At 39.9% G+C, this 19893-nt stretch overlaps 1 protein-coding gene across 1 annotated transcript in view; it reads left to right on the forward strand.

The window, feature by feature from the left end:
* usp47 (ubiquitin specific peptidase 47) overlaps window positions 1-19893 on the forward strand; it is a 21339-nt gene continuing 1446 nt past the window's right edge. Inside the window, exons 1-27 of the mRNA XM_042418279.1 lie at window positions 1-269; window positions 7579-7773; window positions 9084-9200; window positions 9704-9857; window positions 9950-10046; window positions 10139-10284; window positions 10396-10475; window positions 11589-11738; window positions 11901-11996; window positions 12094-12246; window positions 12983-13141; window positions 13863-13994; window positions 14220-14296; window positions 14549-14604; window positions 15215-15327; window positions 15453-15554; window positions 15767-15974; window positions 16313-16428; window positions 16639-16758; window positions 16946-17747; window positions 17941-18116; window positions 18219-18299; window positions 18389-18504; window positions 18610-18728; window positions 19100-19230; window positions 19489-19536; window positions 19631-19761. Coding sequence (XP_042274213.1) covers window positions 225-269; window positions 7579-7773; window positions 9084-9200; window positions 9704-9857; window positions 9950-10046; window positions 10139-10284; window positions 10396-10475; window positions 11589-11738; window positions 11901-11996; window positions 12094-12246; window positions 12983-13141; window positions 13863-13994; window positions 14220-14296; window positions 14549-14604; window positions 15215-15327; window positions 15453-15554; window positions 15767-15974; window positions 16313-16428; window positions 16639-16758; window positions 16946-17747; window positions 17941-18116; window positions 18219-18299; window positions 18389-18504; window positions 18610-18728; window positions 19100-19230; window positions 19489-19536; window positions 19631-19761 — 3920 coding nt within the window. The 5' untranslated portion in view covers window positions 1-224. The remainder of the gene's footprint in view (window positions 270-7578; window positions 7774-9083; window positions 9201-9703; window positions 9858-9949; window positions 10047-10138; window positions 10285-10395; window positions 10476-11588; window positions 11739-11900; window positions 11997-12093; window positions 12247-12982; window positions 13142-13862; window positions 13995-14219; window positions 14297-14548; window positions 14605-15214; window positions 15328-15452; window positions 15555-15766; window positions 15975-16312; window positions 16429-16638; window positions 16759-16945; window positions 17748-17940; window positions 18117-18218; window positions 18300-18388; window positions 18505-18609; window positions 18729-19099; window positions 19231-19488; window positions 19537-19630; window positions 19762-19893) is intronic.

Below are 19893 nucleotides of genomic sequence, written 5' to 3' on the forward strand. Positions count from 1 at the left end.
ATTTTTCTGCGTTTATAGCAGGACACTTTGTGCTTGGGTAGTGTGAACCGAGAGTATTGCGACCACTTTCATAAGCCCACAAGTTTTTGGCAAGTGTAATTTAGTTATCCAAGCATCCAGACTTAAAACAAACCGGACACACAAACCATGTCAGTGTTTACCACTGCAAAGTTTTGTCGCTGACATCCTTGTCCGGATCGATGTTTGTCTGAACTGTCGCACAAATGGAAATGGTGCCGAGCGAGGAGAACCAGTTCGTACCCAAAGAGGTGAGCTTTTGTCGCGGACCCAGCCCAGGTCGGAGAATCAACCTCTGGGCGTTAGCTGTCATCCCCTTGAACATTATTAATGGCTAAACTTTTGCACCACTTTGGGAGTTTACGATCTTGGCGTGTCATTTAGAGGCTAACAGTTAGCTAAACATGACTTGGACGGCCTAACATGACACGGCTAACCAATGTTTTAGCGTCACAGCTAACAGCAGTTAGCGGCTAGTCTCAGTACATCTCGAGACAAAGTGGGTTTATGTTGGTAGCCAAAGCGTTAGCATCGTTATCATTAAATTATCTAGCCTTTCTTACCAAGAAACAACTTCTGTGGTTGACATTCTGTTACCCCCCTTCCCAAACAAAGACGACACTTGTCAACATTAGTTAACCAACTTGCATTAGAATTTGGCTAGCTAATGTCGCTAGCCTTAAAGTCCGGTTAATGGCAACAACTCCAGCTAATCTGGATGTTTTTGAAGTTGTTAAACCAAATGTAAATAGCTACCTGGCTGCTTAGTGTTGGAGTAGGTTGACGTTTATTCCTAACGCTAGTTTTATAAATATGTTTAATCTGATTCATTTTTGTCCCTGTTTGCAGATTGTTTTGAATGAAACTGTAAACGGAAGCGCTAGCTCGTCATATTTACCAGCTAACGCTAATGTTAAGCTAATCACGAAGATACAGATGTGTGTAACATACTGTTAGCGTTAATATTAGTTATTTGGGTAATGTTTCTATTAAAATGTTCGTTCTCCCTACTCTGACATCCTTGACGAACTCAGTTGACACGATCAGTTATTTGATCTCCGTTTGTTTATTCTGCTATGTTTGACGGTTAGGTTAACATGCGAGCTAAAACAATAACACATTAGCGTTAACCTACACTGTTACTAATTCATGATGTTTTTTTCATATAAGTAGCAAATCAATCGACTATATAGCCACTGTCATCACCATGATGGTTGGTTGCTGACATGTTAAGTCTGCTTTGAACATAAACGTCATATAAGCGACTATTGTTATGTTGACAGTCATCTTAATGTGTTGTATTGTATATCTAAGAGGTTGCTGCAACTAATTTGGAGTTCCAATATTTGATTATGGGTGGTGTTTATAGCAGTTTGGCTGCATTTACGTCAGCTGCAGAGTCATACGTCAGTCATGGGACGTCACTCGTTGATATAAGGGGCTGGTGGGAAAATTGGACTTGATGATGCAGCACTCCACACTTCATTTTAACATGTATCATAGTAATAGTGCCGCCTTTAGCTACACAACATATTAATGGATCTAATAAAAAATAAGCTTTAATAGTAAAAAATGATGACTGAAGCCTGTGAGGAGGCAGTAGGTTTGTATCGTATGCATATCACTTTTGCAGCAAAGCAGTGATTTTTAAGGCTTTCACTTCAGAAATGATATTTGGCTGGTAATAAAAGAAAGCTAAAATGGAGAGTGGTTGAGAGAATTACCTGTTCTATGGTTACTTGTTTTTTCTCCAAACAAAATGATTGAATCAGCTAACCACTATGATATATGACTGTCCTTTAGCACTTTTGACCCGCTGGTAGGACAGGAACATAACTTTCTCTGTCTGAAATCACTATGACAGTTGATTAAAAATATCCATTTGTCGTGATCATTGTTCAGACTTTATCAGTATTGTCTATGCAAAGCTAGTATCACTAAACCTACTGCTTAAGTTCTGTTGCTGAAATTAATGCTGAGTTTAAGGTTGTTGTAAAACAAGGCATAAGCTGAAGTGCAGGTGGGGTAATGTAGGTGACATGAGCTGCATTTGGTGGATGGAAGTGGTAGAGATGTGCTCTAGGATACCAGAAGTCATTAAGGGCCCAATGAAACATCTCTGAAAGGAGAAGTCAGGTTTATAACCCCAGTCACTTAACCACACTCAACTCTGTAACACTTAAGACAGCAGGCTACTGAATGGCTTTGTGTTTATGATGGTTTTGCTGTATAGATTCAGGGTTAAAAAACAACTTGTCCCAAAATGTCACCATATGTACATCCTTCTTTTGATATATGGTTTCTGTAAGAATGTTTTCCCTGTGCTATGGCATCCAATCCTTTGTACTGGTTAAAAAAAAAAGACCAATTTGTGTGAAGTAGTATCTTTTAAGGGCATATTCTGTTGACGTTTATTTAATGATTTAATGATCACATGATCATAATGCTTCCCTATGTTTAGTTTGTTGTTTTAAATAGAAATTAACAGTAAGTTGTGAGATGAGTAAAATTATTTGAAACCAATTAAATTAATGGTTGTAATTGATTTTTTTTAAAAGTAGGAATGGTTTTGAAATAATATTTGCATAACTCATGCTTTGTCATAACAAGGGCGACATATTTGACTTGACAAGTTCCCCTTGGCAAACCGCCTATTGTTATGAAGAAAATGCATTGATAGTTAATTATTAATCTTGTCAATCAGAAAGTTTCTTCCACAAGAAAATTGACTTTGGTCTGTGCCATGTTGTTTGTAGGGAGAATGTGTTGACAGCCTTTTAAAGAAAGGCGGGTGCTCAAAACACAGACCACTGTTCATGTGGCTATAATAGCAATAAGTATAAGGACATTAATACTTACAAGAGCATATTTCTGTGTTTTACTTGCACAGATTAAGACAAACCAAAAAAAGAGATTATGAATACATAGTGTTTGCCATCTTTTTAGCATTAAAACTGAATTTGGTTCAACCATTAGATTTGCCCAGTTTAAATGTTAAGCGTTCTGAGTTATGAAGAATCATGCCAGAAAGCTGACTCAGAGCATGTTCTACCTGCTTTGTGTTTGGACGACACGTTTGTTTTTCAAGTGAAAGAGAAAGTTGTCATTTTATAGTCACGTATAAAACCTCTGTCGCTCTTTTCACAGTTCTTTCACTTCCAGTGACACAGGGCTGCCTTTGGCCTCTGAACAAATGAACAATTTGAGGTCACTAATTTACTTTGTTGATCCACGTTTTGAAAAAAACAACATAAATCTATTACTCCTAACAGTGGAAAAAGAGTTTTTTTGCCACTGCCCTCATCAGCTAGTGCATTCAAACATTTACCAGCCACGGTCACTACTAGCCAGCACTATTTTCTTTGGATACTATATACAAACTCATGGCTGGTTCCTTGCCAAAGTGTCAGCTTTAGTTGACAAATGTGCCATCTACAATAAGGTGTATTGAAATTAGATTTGTGGCTATTAAATTAACTCCTCGCATTCCTTGTCTTGTGTGGTTCTAGTTTTTGTGTGCAGTTGTAGTTGCATTGTATCAATAGGTGTTTATGGATACTGACATTACCTTAAGCCATTATTTTTGTACTATTTAGAATCAGTTACACCCACGAGGAAATACTGCCTGTGCTTTTGTCGTACCTGTGGCTTCATGTCAGCACCTTGTGATTATATCCATGGTAAAAATAACCTTTAATCTCATAATACACTTGTGTGTTGTCAGCTGCAGCTTCTATATAAGAGCTGTCACTCACATTTTGCCAAGATCACAAACCTCACAAAGAGGTTGCAAAAGCCTGAATAACCTGAACAAATTCCTGTAATTATCACTCCTTTACTATCCAAGAGGTTTATTTGCCAGACAAACAGTAGTAGCTAAAGGCCTACCAGTCAGCTTTGTGCATCCTAAATGTGTTGAGGGTAATTAGAAAGGAATGTTTCACAACTTATGTTTCTTGCTGTGTGTGTTGTATGATGTTCTTCATCCCAACTGTCTCCACATATTATTAGGGTGCCTTTTGGAGTTGCAGGCAGAGTATTTTTGATGAGATGAAGAGGATTTCCAAGGTAGCCATGCTGCATTGTGTGTGTGTGTGTGAGTGTGCTGTGTGGTGTGGGAGAGAGCTCACAAAAAAGCATGGTGTTAAATAGTTGCATGAAGCAGCACTGTGATGACCGTCATACTGGAGATACAATCAGGACGTTCTTTCAAATAGGAGTAAACTTCACAAGTAACAGCTTTATCAAACATTGGAGACATGCAATTACATAAAGACCACCAGAGGACACATGTATTGGCTGTTGGTGACATACTGGAAGTTGTGTGCTATAAAACACAAATTTCTGAAAATGAAAATCACATTTTAGGCTGGGTAACAGTAGAAATCAACATATCAAGACAACAATACTTCTCTATGAAAAACATTTGTCAATTGACAAAATAAGCAAAGCTTCTCAAATGCATCACTGTTTAATGTCTGAACAAAATGTCTGACCAAGATGTTTGCTTTAATACCAATAAAATACAGTACAGACTTAACAAAATTATGATTTAAATACAGCCATGTATGCTCAAAAAAGGTAAACATTATACTAGATTCAGAAGCTGATCAACTATAGCTGCATAGGATTATTATGTTTATGCTCAATATTGACTTTCCTAAAATTTTACACAGTAGTAATCAATTGTTTTCAGTTCACTGAATTAAAATATCATTTTGTGGTAGCTCACCATTACCTGAAGTTATTAAAGCCGGCCTGACATTATCTTTGTACATTCAGTACATTAGTACTTGTTAAGTGAATTTTCCAGCCAGTTTTTACTTTTTAAGTTTTCAATATGCGCTGTTAGTCTGCTGATCATTTTAGCCTGAACAGCTACATACAATCAACTAAGAGGAGGGTTTAGATCATGGGTCTCAATCTCGACTGATATTTTGTGGCCCCCACCTTGATATGAAAGTTAAATGTTAGTGCGGCCCGCGAGTTTTATATGAATGGCACTTTACTGTGTTGTGTGTGGAAGGTCCCTTTATTGCACAAGCTGGAGCTGAACGAACCTGCCAATCACCTATGTACAGGGGTATATGGCTGTTTCACAACAACTATGCTATACAGGAAGAATGTGCGCACCTCACGCTAGATTGTGTCGTTATTTTTGCTACACAGCTTTCAGTAAAATTCAAATGTGAATTATTAAACCTTATTAAAGCATCATTCTGTTTATTTCAGCATCATCTCTCTGTTAACGATCACTTCATTTTGCTTTGAAGCACTTTGGAAAATCCGTTTCAACACGAGCTCTATCAATATATCATTTATCATTCTTCTGATGTTTAATAATGATGACTGACACTTTACAGTGGTGACGGTTTGCAGAAAAATGTGATGAATTAGGGGTAAAGTCGTTTCAAATATCCACAGCAGCCGTGTGTAATGATCAGCTGTTGGCGAGCCTGTGCGTAATTCTCACTGAGGTCTGATCAGTCTGGCAGATAATAATGTATGTGCATATTTCTGTCACATAATGCCGCGTTGTGAAGTGAATTAAAAGTTAATATATACGTTTTCATGAACACACTTATGTTTATCCGACAGAGATCATAAATACAGAGTGTAACAAAACACCGTACAGCTGATGCTGCTGTGCCACATGTCATATTTGATTTGACAACGCCGCTAGCTTCGCAGCGCCCGCTGCATCCATGGAGTTATTATAGAAAATAAAAGCCAATAAATAAGGCCTCCATGGTTGCATCCCATGATTTGCAGCCATGGAGGTGCAAACCATGGGATGATGGTGTCCCACTGTCCCGGCTTCATTTTCTCCACGTTTGCGCTGCAATGATGTGACATTCACAGACAAATTATTCGAAAAAATCTTTTGGGTGAATGGAATGTACTGAATCATTTGCGGAAAGAGATTTATTCCTCAAAACATTTTACTCCATAGTAAATGCCTTGCACAATAAACATTATAAAGATATTTCTTTATGATGCCATTTGTTTCACTTGTTTCTATGACGACGTTTACAACAACAAAAGCATGGCGGGTAATGAACAACCTGGTAGTAGTCGCCTTTTTTGCGCCTGCTATCCTAGCCTGCGCCTGCTAATCTTTTTTTGTGGAATACTTGATGCGGCCCAGCCTCACCCAGACTCTGCCTCCAGCGGCCCCCAGGTCATTTGAGTTTGACCCCTGGTTTAGATGAAGTGACTCACAGCCTCTTGAAACTCCTGATCCTGTTGGAAAACAATTTACACTAAGTGTTGCACAATAAATTGACGCTTGGCATGGCCTTTTTTTTGTTACCTAAAGTGACTTTTTGGGAGATATTTGATTGTGTTTTTTTTTTTTGTTAGTTTTGTTTTGTTTTTGAATTATTTAACTAAAGATCAGTGACTGGCTAGTGAGGTGGCATGTCCAGTTACTTGTAAGGATGGTTCTTACTGATGTCAGTGAATGAGAAAACCTCGAGTCATCTGTTGCACAGCCAACTTGAAATTATGTCCGTCTCAAGCTAATTCCTATTAATTTGCACCCCCTCCAGTTTGGAGAAGCTGGCATGAGTACCAGTCCGGCATGGAAGTAAAGCAATGTACTGCTGTGGACACAGAGGCAGCAACAAAGCTTATTTTAGCTATGCAAAAGTGAAGCCAAAATATTTCCTTTCAGGGAGCTGCCATCATGCTTGTGTGATGTCATTTGGAGCCAGAGTCGGCACAGTAGAGTCGGACGGCGGTGCACGCCCCCTCAGCCATCTGACCGCCTGACGTAGGTTTGAGAGCAGCTGTCACAGCTGTCAATCATAACGTCTCACCCCCTTTTTATAACGTGAAATAACTAATTAAAAACATTATCAGAAAAATGAGCACATGGACAAACAGCGTGATAAGAACGACTTAAAATGACAGAAACCATCTCTGGAAAAAATTTATTTGATGTATACTTTTTGATTTTTTTGTAGTTTTTTGGCTCATGTCTAATCCGCTAACATGCAGGGGGCGGGACTTATGACCTATTCTGCAACCAGCCACCAGGGAACGATCAAGATGTTTTGGCTTCACTTTTGGGGAGCTGTCATGAAGTCCATATTTATATTTAGTCAATGGGTAATACCTCATACAACTCCACTTCAAAAAATGTGAACTTTCCTTTTTAAGGAATAAAAACATGATCTCGAAACAAAAAGCCATACGGGAACTTTGTCTGAAATTAGCAACATTTTCATTGAAATCAGGAATTTTATAATAAAAGAATAAGTAAACAAGATTACAAGTCTGACCAGACATGATATTTCTACTCAGCTTTATCTTTTTCAGAAATGTAACACAACTTGTAACCGGTAGGTCATATCAGTACTGAAGCATGACACGGAGTGGTATTTTTTTCTTGTGTACTGGCTTGTGTTTCTGATGATAACTGTACAAAATGTTCTAACCGTTTTATTGCAATGCTTGGCTTTTCACCAGAAAATGGAGCTGATAACACACAAAATACAGGACAAAAATATAGTCAATACATCATACTAACTTTCCTCTGATTGTCTTGATTTGCAGATCCAAAATGCAGCAGAGGAGCCGAGAGTGCTGTGTATAATCCAGGACACCACCAGTGTAAAGACCGTTAATGAGAGGCTGACCCTTAACCTGCCTGCTTCCACCACCCTCTCCAAACTTTATGAAGATGTTGCCCACAAAGCAGGATATGTGAATGGCACCTTTGACCTTGCCTGGGGAAATACACCGGACATGGTTAGGAAATTCACTAATCTAGACAGTTACCTTTGTTTCTGCTCACATGTGATGAAACTTTTCCACATTAAAGTACACAGTCTTAAGTGTAATTATGGATCTCAACTGTATAATGGGCTGAAATACTGTGTCAATCAAGAGGCTAAGTTTAGGTAAAATGTTAAAATTGGTGTTGTTGGAGTTTCCTATTGTACAACATGATACTGTGGTGGAGGAGGTGTGGCATTTGAAAACTGTTTATTAGCTTGTTTGTGTGTTGACAAATTGAGGTTTGCCAGCAACAGGCACCTTTTCTCCCCAAACTTTACTTAAATGTTCAAACAAAAACCTAGTTTACTTAAAGGAGAAAAAATACAAACTATCCTTTTAACCTGGATAAGCCAGACTCTGTCCTCAGGTACTGAATAGCTTAGATGGTTTAAGATTTGTAAAGAATGTTTAAGTATCAGGGTAGAGGTGGTTAAGTGAAAGTTTGGGGTTTGATGTATTTGAGGTCAGGGTAAGTGTTGTTCTCTGTGGTCTGTGTTACCTTTTTAAAAATCTTCTACAACAAGCAGTAAATACAAGAATGAAGCTAACTGTCCAACTAGCAGAATGCTAAGAGATTTATGTGGGGACACATAGCCTCTTTGAATCTGCTCTGGGGAGGTAGTGCCTTATCATGACCTCAGTGAAGCTGATAGCAGTAGTGATATGTTTGAAAGTCTGACAGCCAACCAGCCAACACTTTCTTTGTCACTATCAGTGTTCAAAAATGTTTTTTTCTGTACCATTGTTCTCTACTACAAATAAAACAAAGTGTGTAAGAATGGAGTTGCTAAGAGCAAGCACTGTTATATTTAGCTGTCATATTTGCATTTCTAATGTACACACTCAGTGTGTGTGTTTGTGTACATACTACTCCCTTTTCTTAAACGAGCCCCATGCTAATCCTGCTGCTGACCCAGGCCAAAGCCCAGGTGCTGCGCCTGTTGTTATCTCACTGAGTAGGTCAGTGGATTAAGCTACTGTATGTTTCCACTGCAGCACTCTACTTGCTCGTCCTCAGCTTGTCCAGGAGAAAGACAGAAACTCTTCTGCTACGCAGTGTTGTTCACATGTTGACTACAAGCTATTTTCCGCGTCAACACAGAGAATTTACTGAAAATGATTTCAGTGGGAATCTAAGTCTTCTTGTGAGTTTATCCAGTTTGTAACCTGTAGAAAACTACTTGTCCTGCTGTTTGTCTGCATTTTTCCAGGAATAATTCAGCTCTAAACAAAACCTGCCATTATTTGTGATTTTTATTTTTACATCTGCCTTCCTTTAGGCACCACTGGACCACAGCAGTGAGATGTCACTCTCAGATTCTGGATTTGAGCCTGGTGGTAAGAGGAATTTCCTCCAGCTTACAGACAAAGATGGAGAACAGCCCCAGATTGCATCGGTAAGTGGCACAGGATTACCAAAATGAATTCTTAATTTCTTAAAGGTGCAGTGTGTAGAATTTTAGCGGAACTGACTTTGCAGAAATGGAATATAATATTCATAAGTATGTTTTGATTAGTGTATAATCACCTGGAAATAATAATTGTTGTGTTTTTGTTACCTTAGAATGAGAATGAGCACTTTATATCTACATATATAGTTAGTGGGTCCTCTTCCACGGAGCCCGCCATATTGCACTGTCATGTTTCTACAGTATCCCAGAAAGGGGGGGGGTGAGATGGTAGGTTGCAGTCTGCAGCCTCACTGCTAGATGCCACTATATCCTACACACTGCACCTTTAAATTTTAAAATACCAATTTCTTGCTGACTTGGGTCTCCTGCAGTGAGATTGGTCTGTCGTTCACAGTTTTGCAAACTTAAGATATTTCATTAAAAGCTTTCTCTGTTTTTGTGTGTGTGTGTGTGTGTATGCGTGTGTGTGCGTGTATGTGCGCACGCAGGATGAGTCAGGAACAGCAGATAGCAGTGGACTCGATGATAGTTCCCAGGAGCGGTTCATTGGGCCACTACCGAGAGATGGCACAGCAGGCTGCAGTGGTGACTACAGCAGTCCATCTTACTCCTACTCCTCCATTCTCAGCAAATCTGAGACAGGTGAGGTTTGGTCACCTGTCAAATATATAACATCACTCCTTTTGTACAACTCTAGCTGATCTATTATTTATTGTCTTTTGCCCCCACTGTAGGTTATGTGGGCTTGGTCAATCAAGCTATGACCTGCTATTTGAACAGTCTGCTGCAAACACTGTTTATGACCCCGGAGTTCAGAAATGCGCTCTACAAGTAAGGAACTATGTTACGAAAGGTCTTTGGGGAGTTTCCACTGGCAATATTTCAACTGGTAAAATTCTTTTATAACTTCTGTCCAACTTCAGCTGGGAGTTTGAGGAGTCAGAAGAGGACCCAGTCACCAGCATTCCCTACCAGCTGCAAAGGTTGTTTGTTCTGCTGCAGACTAGTAAGAAACGGGCAATTGAAACCACTGATGTGACGCGGAGCTTTGGCTGGGACAGCAGTGAGGGTGAGCTTTTGCTCCTATGACTAGACTCACATGGCTTGTGTGCGTGTTTGTAAGAAAGAGACCATGTGCCTCTGCATCTCTACATTATACTTTTTGTGCTTTTGTTTTTAGCTTGGCAACAACATGACGTCCAGGAACTGTGCAGGGTCATGTTTGATGCCCTGGAGCAAAAGTGGAAGCAGACAGAGCAGGTAGGAGGAGAAAGCAAGAACTTTGCTTAGACTTTTAACAGCAAAAAATGAGCAGCCAGTCTAAGGACTCCCCCCACAATCAAAACAAAAGGCCTACTGTGGGGAAAAGTGAAATGGGCCAGTACGCCCCCAGGGTTAGCTGTTCCTTATCTCAGGAGTGGCTATAAACTGCAAACACTTAATCCTGTGTGCGTATGTACAGCCATGTGGTCTGTGCACGAGCTCCTAGTTAGGACAAAATAAATGCATGTGATTGAACCTCATTAAAAATGAGGTGAATATTTTACTAAGTGGAAATTTAAAGGTAGAAATGGCAAGCTGGTTGAATAAAATGACATTATTCCTTTTGTCCTACTCCACATAAGATATAAAGATTTAGATTTCCTTTAAGCCCTAGTTTAAAATGTTTTATTTTAAGTTTTAATTTTTAGTCATTTTGATCATATATCTATCCAGAGCCTGTGAAAACAGTTGTTTGTCTTCTGGTGAGACACAGGAAAAGAATAGTACTCCCTTGTGACTTGTTACAGTAACTGCTCTCAATGTGCAAAATTGAATTCCTCTTTAATGCTAACAAAGCATGTTAACATACTGTTAGCATGTTACTCTGCTAACTTTAAGTATGTTAACAAGCCATTATCAAACATGCCAGCATGCTAACTGCAGGCATTTTAGGGTTTTAACTGTAGTTCAAGCACCTCAGGCTGACAGAACATAAAAAAAGTGATGAAAGTTGAGCTAAGTCTCACATCATAGAGCTGCATTCATGTCATGTCAGAGTTATCAGAATTAATTCTAACTTTCCCATCTCTTCCTTCCTATATGATGTGAATGCCACAGCAGCCTGATGAGCTTAATCATGGCCTTTCCTCACATTCGTTAAAACATTTAATTTTTTGTCCCACCAGTGGTAAGGATCTAAGAATTATAAAATTGTCTTTTTCTTAACAGTTTGGGCTGGCAGGGGGTTGTGCACAGCAGTAAATGCACATTGAGGCCTCCTGTAGTCAGAGAATTTAGCAGGAAAAAATTTGCTAGCCCAAGGCAAAGACTATATTTTTACAAGTGAAACATGTCTGAGAAGGCCTGACTGTCATGCCTCCCTATCCTCAGGCTGACCTCATCAACCAGCTGTACCAGGGGAAACTCAAGGATTATGTCCGTTGTCTGGAGTGTGGCTATGAGAGCTGGAGGATTGATACTTACCTGGACATCCCTCTTGTAATCAGACCCTTCGGAGCCAGCCAGGCCTACGGCAGTGTGGTGTGTTTCTCTCTACATTTCATTTATTTTGACATTTCACATATTGGCGTCACATCAAGGCTGCCTTCACTTCACTACTTGCAGCTAATTTTAGTCTATTTTAGGACCATTTAGTAATCAGGCTTGTATCTAAATTACCTGAAATGAATTTTGCTGCCACAGGAGGAGGCTTTGCAGGCATTTGTCCAACCAGAAACTCTGGATGGGCCCAACCAGTACTTCTGTGAACGCTGCAAAAAGAAATGTGATGCCCGGAAGGTGAGCACACTGAAAATGTGATGTGAGAGTCGTGTTCAGAGAATACAGTGTTCTGTTATTGACCTGCCCCTTCTCTGATACATGCTTCTCTGCACAGGGTCTGAGATTTCTACATTTTCCCTACCTGCTGACACTACAGCTGAAGCGGTTTGATTTCGACTACACCACTATGCATCGCATCAAACTCAATGACCGCATGACTTTCCCTGAGGAACTTGACATGAGTCCTTTCATTGATGTGGAAGATGAGGTGTGGGTTAGCCCAAATGGGATTTTTTTTATTTCCTGTTAGCCATGGATATCAAATTATCAATTTCTTGATATGACTCTGATCATGTAACATCTTGATCAGGAAGTCCAGACTAGAGGCACTTGGAGTTTTCTTTTGGCTCAACACAAGGAAAAGAAAAATGAATTAACACCTTTTTAGGCCATTTAGGCAACGTGTGATTATTTTTTCCTGTTTTATCTTGAAGGAGGGCTGCAACTAACAGTTATTTTCATTATTGATTAATCTGTCGATAATTTTCTTGATTAATCAATTAACTTTTTTAGTCCATAAAATGTCAGAAAATGGGGAAAATTGTCGATCGCTGTTTCCCAAAGCCCAAGATGACGTCCTCAAATGTCTTATTTTGTCCGACCAAGGAATAAAGAAACCAGAACATGTTCACATTTGAGAAGCTGGAATCAGACAATCTGGATATTTTTATCTTTAAAACTACTCAACGATTAATTGATTATTAAAATAGGTGTCGATTAATTTAATAAATTGACTAATTATTGCAGCCTAGTTTGAATTGTGAAATGTTTTCAAATTTTAAAAAATAATCAACATAGGCAAAAGTATTTTCAATATCTACTTCCATTGTTGAACAACACACGATATTTGTTTTATTAAAAATAATGGTTGGCGACATTGTCTAACCCTGTTTTAAAAACCCTCTCTATTCTGATTTTTTTTTTTTTAATGGCCTTCTTTCTAGAAATCGCCTCAGACAGAAAGCTGCACTGACAGTGGAGCAGAAAATGAAGGCAGTTGCCACAGCGACCAGATGAGCAATGATTTTTCCACCGACGATTGTGTGGATGAGGGCATCTGCCTGGACAGCACCGGCAGCACAGAGAGGGTGTTGAAGCCAAAGGTAATCACCCTAAACATTTACTATATCGATACTGTTGTAAATGACAAAACAATACAAGCAATTACAGTTGCTACAAGGCACCAGGGGTCACTGAGAGTAAAATGAAAATTACATGAATCATATGCTATGGCTTTCAGAGTCAGCTGATCTGAACACAGTCGAACACCTACGGGAGATTTTGGAAGATAACTCCAAATTCATTTTTTTTTAAGAACAAAGTAGAGTTTCAGAGAGCAGTGAAGCTCTTCTGAAGGTTTGTTGTGGTTCAGCATCTAACTAGAACACCCTGTGTTGGTTTTTCCGTTAATTTGTCTCCCATCTGTTGCTGCCGTGCCATTATTGTAGTGATAGGGGATTCCTGGAAATTTTATTGCGCAATTGTCTGCTTTCAGACAAAGCTGAAAAGTGTGACCCTTTACTTCCTTGTTCGTGTTACATAAAACATCTGTTTCTCACTTTGTGGGTCATGTTGATTTTCTTACATAAAACTGTCTCTTTGTGAATGCTTTTCACATTTGTACACTCAGTGTAGCTCATTTAATGGGACTGTATCAAATATAGCATATATTATGCCTATATCCTGTCTTTGCAAATGCAATAGTATTGGTAGACTTCCCTGTTGTGAACATCAGTCAGCCTGCGTGCTGAGCTCCAATATAATGATACAAGTTGTTTTTTGCTTTTTGTCTGAACAAAATTATTTGTCTTTGTCTAATCTCAGAGTTTGTTGACCTTTGAGCTGTTCTCCGTCATGGTCCATTCGGGGAGTGCTGCAGGTGGCCACTACTACGCCTGCATCAAATCCTTCAGTGATGGCCAGTGGTACAGCTTCAACGATCAGCATGTTAGCAAGGTCAGCATCACCCTCAGTGACCTATTTTGTCCTCTTGCAGCACTTAAATGTCAGACAGAATGACGCAATGGACTATTTCAGTGCTTGTCATCTTCATACACTCTTCATTATCTTAAATTACACATGCACCCCGTGCCCCCGTCATTTTAACATGCTACTTATCATCGGCATAGCAGTATCAGTTCAATGAGTGTCAGTGCCTTTCTATGTGTTTTTGATTGGCAGATCACCCAGGATGATATCAGAAAGACATATGGGGGATCCTCAGGGAGCAGAGGTTATTATTCCAGTGCCTTTGCAAGGTCTGTTGTCTCTCATATCTGTCTCACATGATAAGCTTACAGTACATTGACTTTGGGAATAGAACAGTAATGAACTTTGAACTTGAACCTGTCATTTACTGTATATGTGTTCAAAAGGAAAAACAAGAAGGATCTTGTTTGTTTTTGTTTTTTTCATGCTCTTGTTGAAATATTAGGCAGCTACTCTTTGGACTGACAGTACATATATTCACTGACGTTCACTGACAAGACTTTTTTTTTTTCTCCCAACAGCTCTACAAACGCATATATGCTGATTTATAGATTGAAAGATCCCTCAAGGAATGCAAGTAAGAAATTCATTCAATTAAATCTGCTAAAGATAATGTCAGAATTACTGAGACACCAACACAGATATGATAAACAGTGACAACCTCAAGATGTTTGAGGACATCATTTATGTTCTTTTTTTCTGTCATGTTGTCGGTTCTCCTGTCTGTAAGGTCAACAGCAAAATCAAGTCTCTGCTAGAACATGTCTGGATTAAGCTATGAAACTGGTTTTAATGTTTAGGAATGTTCCAAATTCATCAAAGATTTTGGAGCTGGCCATTGTTGGTCTGGGTTTTCAAAAGAATGAGAATTAGGAAAGAGAATGTTCTCATGAATAAATGCCAGCCATATGCCAGCCATTTTCAAGAGTAATTCTTCTGATATTTTCTCTACATGAAAAGAGGGTCCAGTACCATTTTTTAATAGAGATCATTAATGATAACAATTTCACCAGACCCTTTCTGCGGTGCAACTTATTAACTAAGTTTTCCAAGTCTTGTTACAGTCGTTATCATCCTGGAGGATATTTCATCATTCTCGAAAGAAACACATCAAGAGTTTAATGGTTCATGGCTGCTTATGTTTTGTTATGTACTAGTATATTTAATGTATATATGTCTGTCTGTAGAGTATTTAGCTGTGGATGACTTCCCAGAGCACATAAAGAGTTTGGTTCAGAAGGAGAAAGAGTCTGAAGAGCAGGAAAAGAGGCAGAGGGAGATTGAGCGCAACACTTGCAAGGTACATGATCCTTTGGTTTGAATCAAGATCCACTGTTCCTCTGAATGAAGATCAGTTGATTCATGGCCTCTTTTTTCAAAAAAATAAGTCTTTCTTTTATTGCTGTCTTGCTTTTTTACCTTCAGATCAAGCTTTTCTGCATGCATCCTGTGAAGATGATGATGGAGAGCAAGCTGGAAGTGCACAAAGACAAAACTCTCAGAGAAGCAACAGAGATGGCCTACAAGGTTTGTTGGTTTATTTGTTTTCAGACAACATCGCTCATTAATGCATCGTGTTTCTGCAGCTGACTTGATGGTGCATTCAGGTCTCTGCTTCCACAAAACATGTAACTTTGACAAATTGAACAATAATGAATACTGGTGATTTTTCCAAAAAGACACTGTAGAACTTGGATTTACTTTTGTGGTCATGTTTGTTTGTGTGTTCTGTATTTCAGCTGATGGAGCTGGAGGGAGTGGTCCCTCTTGACTGTTGTCGCTTGGTGAAGTATGATGAGTTCCACGAGTACCTGGAGCGCTCCTACGAGGGAGAGGAGGACACACCGATGGGCCTGCTGCTGGGAGGAGTCAAGTCCTCGTACATGTTCGACTTGCTGCTAGAGACCCGCAGGCCAGAGCAGGTGTTCCAGCCTTACAAACCTGGAGGTTAGTAGCCTGGCACTGTTCAATCAATCAAACTTGTCCATTAGGAATGTGCGAAACTGATGTTAGATAATCATGTTTTACAAAATGTTTTCATTAGTCCTGCACAGGTAATTATGTACAGTCTTCCAAGTATGATTAGAGCCCAAGTAGCAGAGTGTACATGACCATGTCGACTCCACTACACGGACAATGGAGACCAACCATGATGGATGGCAGTCATTAATTGTAGATGTGCAGGTGGTCAGAATATCAAACCAAATAATTTGGATTTTGACTTCAACCGTAATTGTACCTTGTGTTTTATGTCTGTGTGCGGGTGTGTTCCTTTTTTCTTACAGAGGTGATGGTGAAGGTTCATGTTGTGGATCTGAAGACTGAGACCATCACCGCTCCAATCAGTGTTCGGGCATACCTGAACCAGACCATCACTGAATTCAAACAGCTAATTGCACAGGTGCTGCTCTTCTCTGCTCCTATATTCACAGCTGTATCTTCTCTTCCTTTCTTAACTTTTTATCTTTAAGCATCAACACAAAAAATTGTGTCTGTTCTACAAAGCTTTTCTCTTTCGCCAGTGTGATAGGGCTAAGGTGTCAGTTTTTGTCAATACATAAGAATTTGTATTTCTTGCAGACTTGAGTCTTACATATGTTTTTCTTCCCAGGCAACAGGGCTATCTGCAGAAACGATGCGTGTGGTTCTGGAGCGCTGCTATAATGACCTCCGGCTCCTTTACGTTCCAAACAAAACACTGAAAGCAGAGGGTTTCTTCAGGAGTAACAAGGTCCAGACATTGTTTTTCTTTTACGTCTGACAGTATGCTCACAGTATTTACTACATTTCAGTGTTTCCATTGTGTGATGACAGTTTTATGTAAAAAAAATTTGGCACTCAGAAAATATATTTGAACCCTTCTCAACACTATGAAGTTTAATTTTTACCTGTTTTGTGTTTTCTTTTTTTTTTATTAGGTTTTTGTAGAGAGCTCTGAGTCAACAGATCATCAGGTCGCTTTCACTGAATCACTCTTGTGGAAACTGTTGGATCGTCACGGGAATACGATCCGACTTATGGTCTTGCTGCCTGAGCAGTCTCCTGGCACACTGGCCAACAGAACTCTTTGCCAAAAAGTAGGAGGTGACTCCGATGTGCCCTTTGAGGGGTCAAAGGGTAACAGGAAATCTGTGGAGGCCATCCTAGAAGAGAGCACAGAGAAGTTAAAGAATCTGTCTCTGCAGCAGCAGCAGGGCTCCAGCACCAGTGACAGCCAGAAAAGCTCTGATGCAAGCGACTTTGAACATATCGAATCCCCGACCCAAGAGGCTGACTCAAACTCTTCACTCTGTGTGGCCGCAGACAACAGAGAGTTGGAGAACCGGATCAGGGCAACAGCTGGGTGCAGCGGCGGTGCCTCCTCTGACCCAGAGAACCACTTTGCTTGTGAGGAGCGCTCGGACTCTGAGGTAAACAATGACCGCAGCACCAGCTCAGTGGACAGCGACATCCTGAGCTCCAGCCACAGTAGTGACACACTGTGCAATGCAGACAGCGGTCCCATCCAGCTGGCAAATGGCTTGGACTCTCACAGCATCACCAGTAGCCGTCGCTCCAAAGCCCATGAGGGCAAAAAAGAGACCTGGGACACTGCTGAAGAAGACTCTGGAACAGACAGCGAGTATGACGACAATGGGAAGAGCAAGTCAGAAGCTCAGTACCTGTACTTCAGAGCAGAGCCTTGTTCCCAGGATGACTCCTCCTGGGATGCACAAAAATGTATGAACCTTATATTTATGATGCAGTCTTAAGTAATTATCATCTTTAAGTAAGAAACATAATGCTTTTATATTGCAAACTGCCTCTTACAGTTAAAACTGAGCACTATTGACTACACAATAATCAGGTGTTATTCTTTCTTTAAAGAGGGATGTTAAAATGTTAAATTGTTGTTTCCTTTGATCTCCTTCAGGTTTAGTTGTTCATGTGGACAAGAGGATAACATTAGCAGCATTTAAGCAGAACTTGGAGCCCTATGTGGGTGTCACCTCGACGCAGTTTAAGGTGTTCCGGGTTTATGCAAACAACCAGGAGTTTGAGAGCGTAAGGCTCAATGAAACACTGTCATCATTCTCTGATGATAACAAGGTCAGGATCAATTTTCAGGATTTATTTGTTTGATTTTTGTTTTAGACTTTAGAGTTACCCGATTCTTGATTTTAATAGACTCAACTTCATTACTTTTCATAGATAACTATTCGACTAGGAAGAGCACTGAAAAAGGGTGAATACAGAGTGAAAGTGTATCAACTACTGGTGAATGAACCAGAGGTAAGAACAGCTTTAATTTTCTGTTGCTATCATCTGTAATATTGGGATTAAAATGACCTGACTGTTTTGCTGAACATTTTGTTTCCTAGCCCTGCAAGTTCCTCGTGGACACGGTGTTTGCCAAGGGCATGACTGTCAGACAGTCGAAAGAGGAGCTGCTTCCTCAACTGAAAGAGCAGTGCAAGCTTGACCTCAGCATTGACAGGTGAGCTTACATGTTGATACAACGCACATTAGTCATTGTTCAAATATAAAAAGAGATAAAAGATAAAATGTAGGTGTGTACAAGAAGACTTGTTTGTCTGTTCAGGGTCCGTCTCAGGAAAAAGACATGGAAGAATCCTGGCACAGTATTTCTGGATTACCATGTCTACGAGGAAGACATCAGCATCTCCTCCAACTGGGAAGTTTTCCTGGAAGTCCTTAATGGTAACGCTGGTTCTGCTGCACTAGATACAAAGGATATATTGTACTGTATTTATTTTTTTGGTACTTGAAATGTCTGCTAAAGCTGCAATGTTAAAAGTCATCTCCATCTCCTCACTTTGGCATAAACAAATTGAGTTCCAACATGAGAAAACAAACAAAAGTTAAAAATATCTGTTGCTCCCAGGGACTCAAAATAATATCCTATTTCGTTTGGAAACCCATGACATGATGGCACAAATGTTAACTGATAAAAGTAGTACCAGAGTGCAGGGAAACATGTTTTCACTGATCTCATTCCCTGCAGAAAGGTTCAGAGGAAGTGCAGTCAGTTAAAGTGCAACCTGACCCCTGGTCTCTTTTCTGTTTCTCAGAACCAGAGAAAATGAAGTCCATGTCGCAGCTGGCTGTTCTGACCCGCAGATGGAGCCCTGCTACAATGAAGCTGGGGCCCTTCCAGGAGGTGATTCTGGAGAGCAGCAGTGTAGAAGAACTCAAAGAGAAGGTATGTCTGACTCCTGCTCAGTGTTTCTTACTCGTGCTTTATACACAGTTTACTACAGTTCAGAAAGACAGTAGTTTGACATGAACCTAATCATGCACAGTCATCACCACTCAAATCAATGCCTTTACATTTAATTTTGGGACATTAACTTTATATTGAGGGGAAAAGATGGAAAATAATACATCTTGGCAGGTGGTCATGGTGACGCCACCTAAATTCCTATTGAGTCTGTGACTCATTTCTTTATTCTGTTTGCAGCTTAGTGAGATCAGTGATATTCCTCTTGAAAACCTGGAGTTTGCAAAGGTATGTGAGATGCACTGCCTCACACAGAATACTTGCTCTCCTTATGTTGTTTTATTGTCATCTTCTAAACCTTCCCTCTGTCTGCTGTGTGCAGGGTAGAGGAACATTTCCTTGCGACATCTCTGTGTTGGAGATCCATCAGGATTTGGACTGGAACCCTAAGGTGTCGACCTTAAACGTGTGGCCTCTGTACATCTGTGATGATGGAGCTGTTGTCTTTTATAGGTAAAAGAGCTCAAAACAAAGACTTCATATATGTTTCTCTCCCAACATTCTCTGAGTTTTGCCATATCAATGAAATTTAGGACTATAAATAGCTCCTCTTACTAGATTTACTAGTAACGACATAATGGTGTA

Source organism: Thunnus maccoyii, chromosome 1 (genome assembly GCF_910596095.1).
Source record: "Thunnus maccoyii chromosome 1, fThuMac1.1, whole genome shotgun sequence".
NCBI lineage: Eukaryota > Metazoa > Chordata > Actinopteri > Scombriformes > Scombridae > Thunnus > Thunnus maccoyii.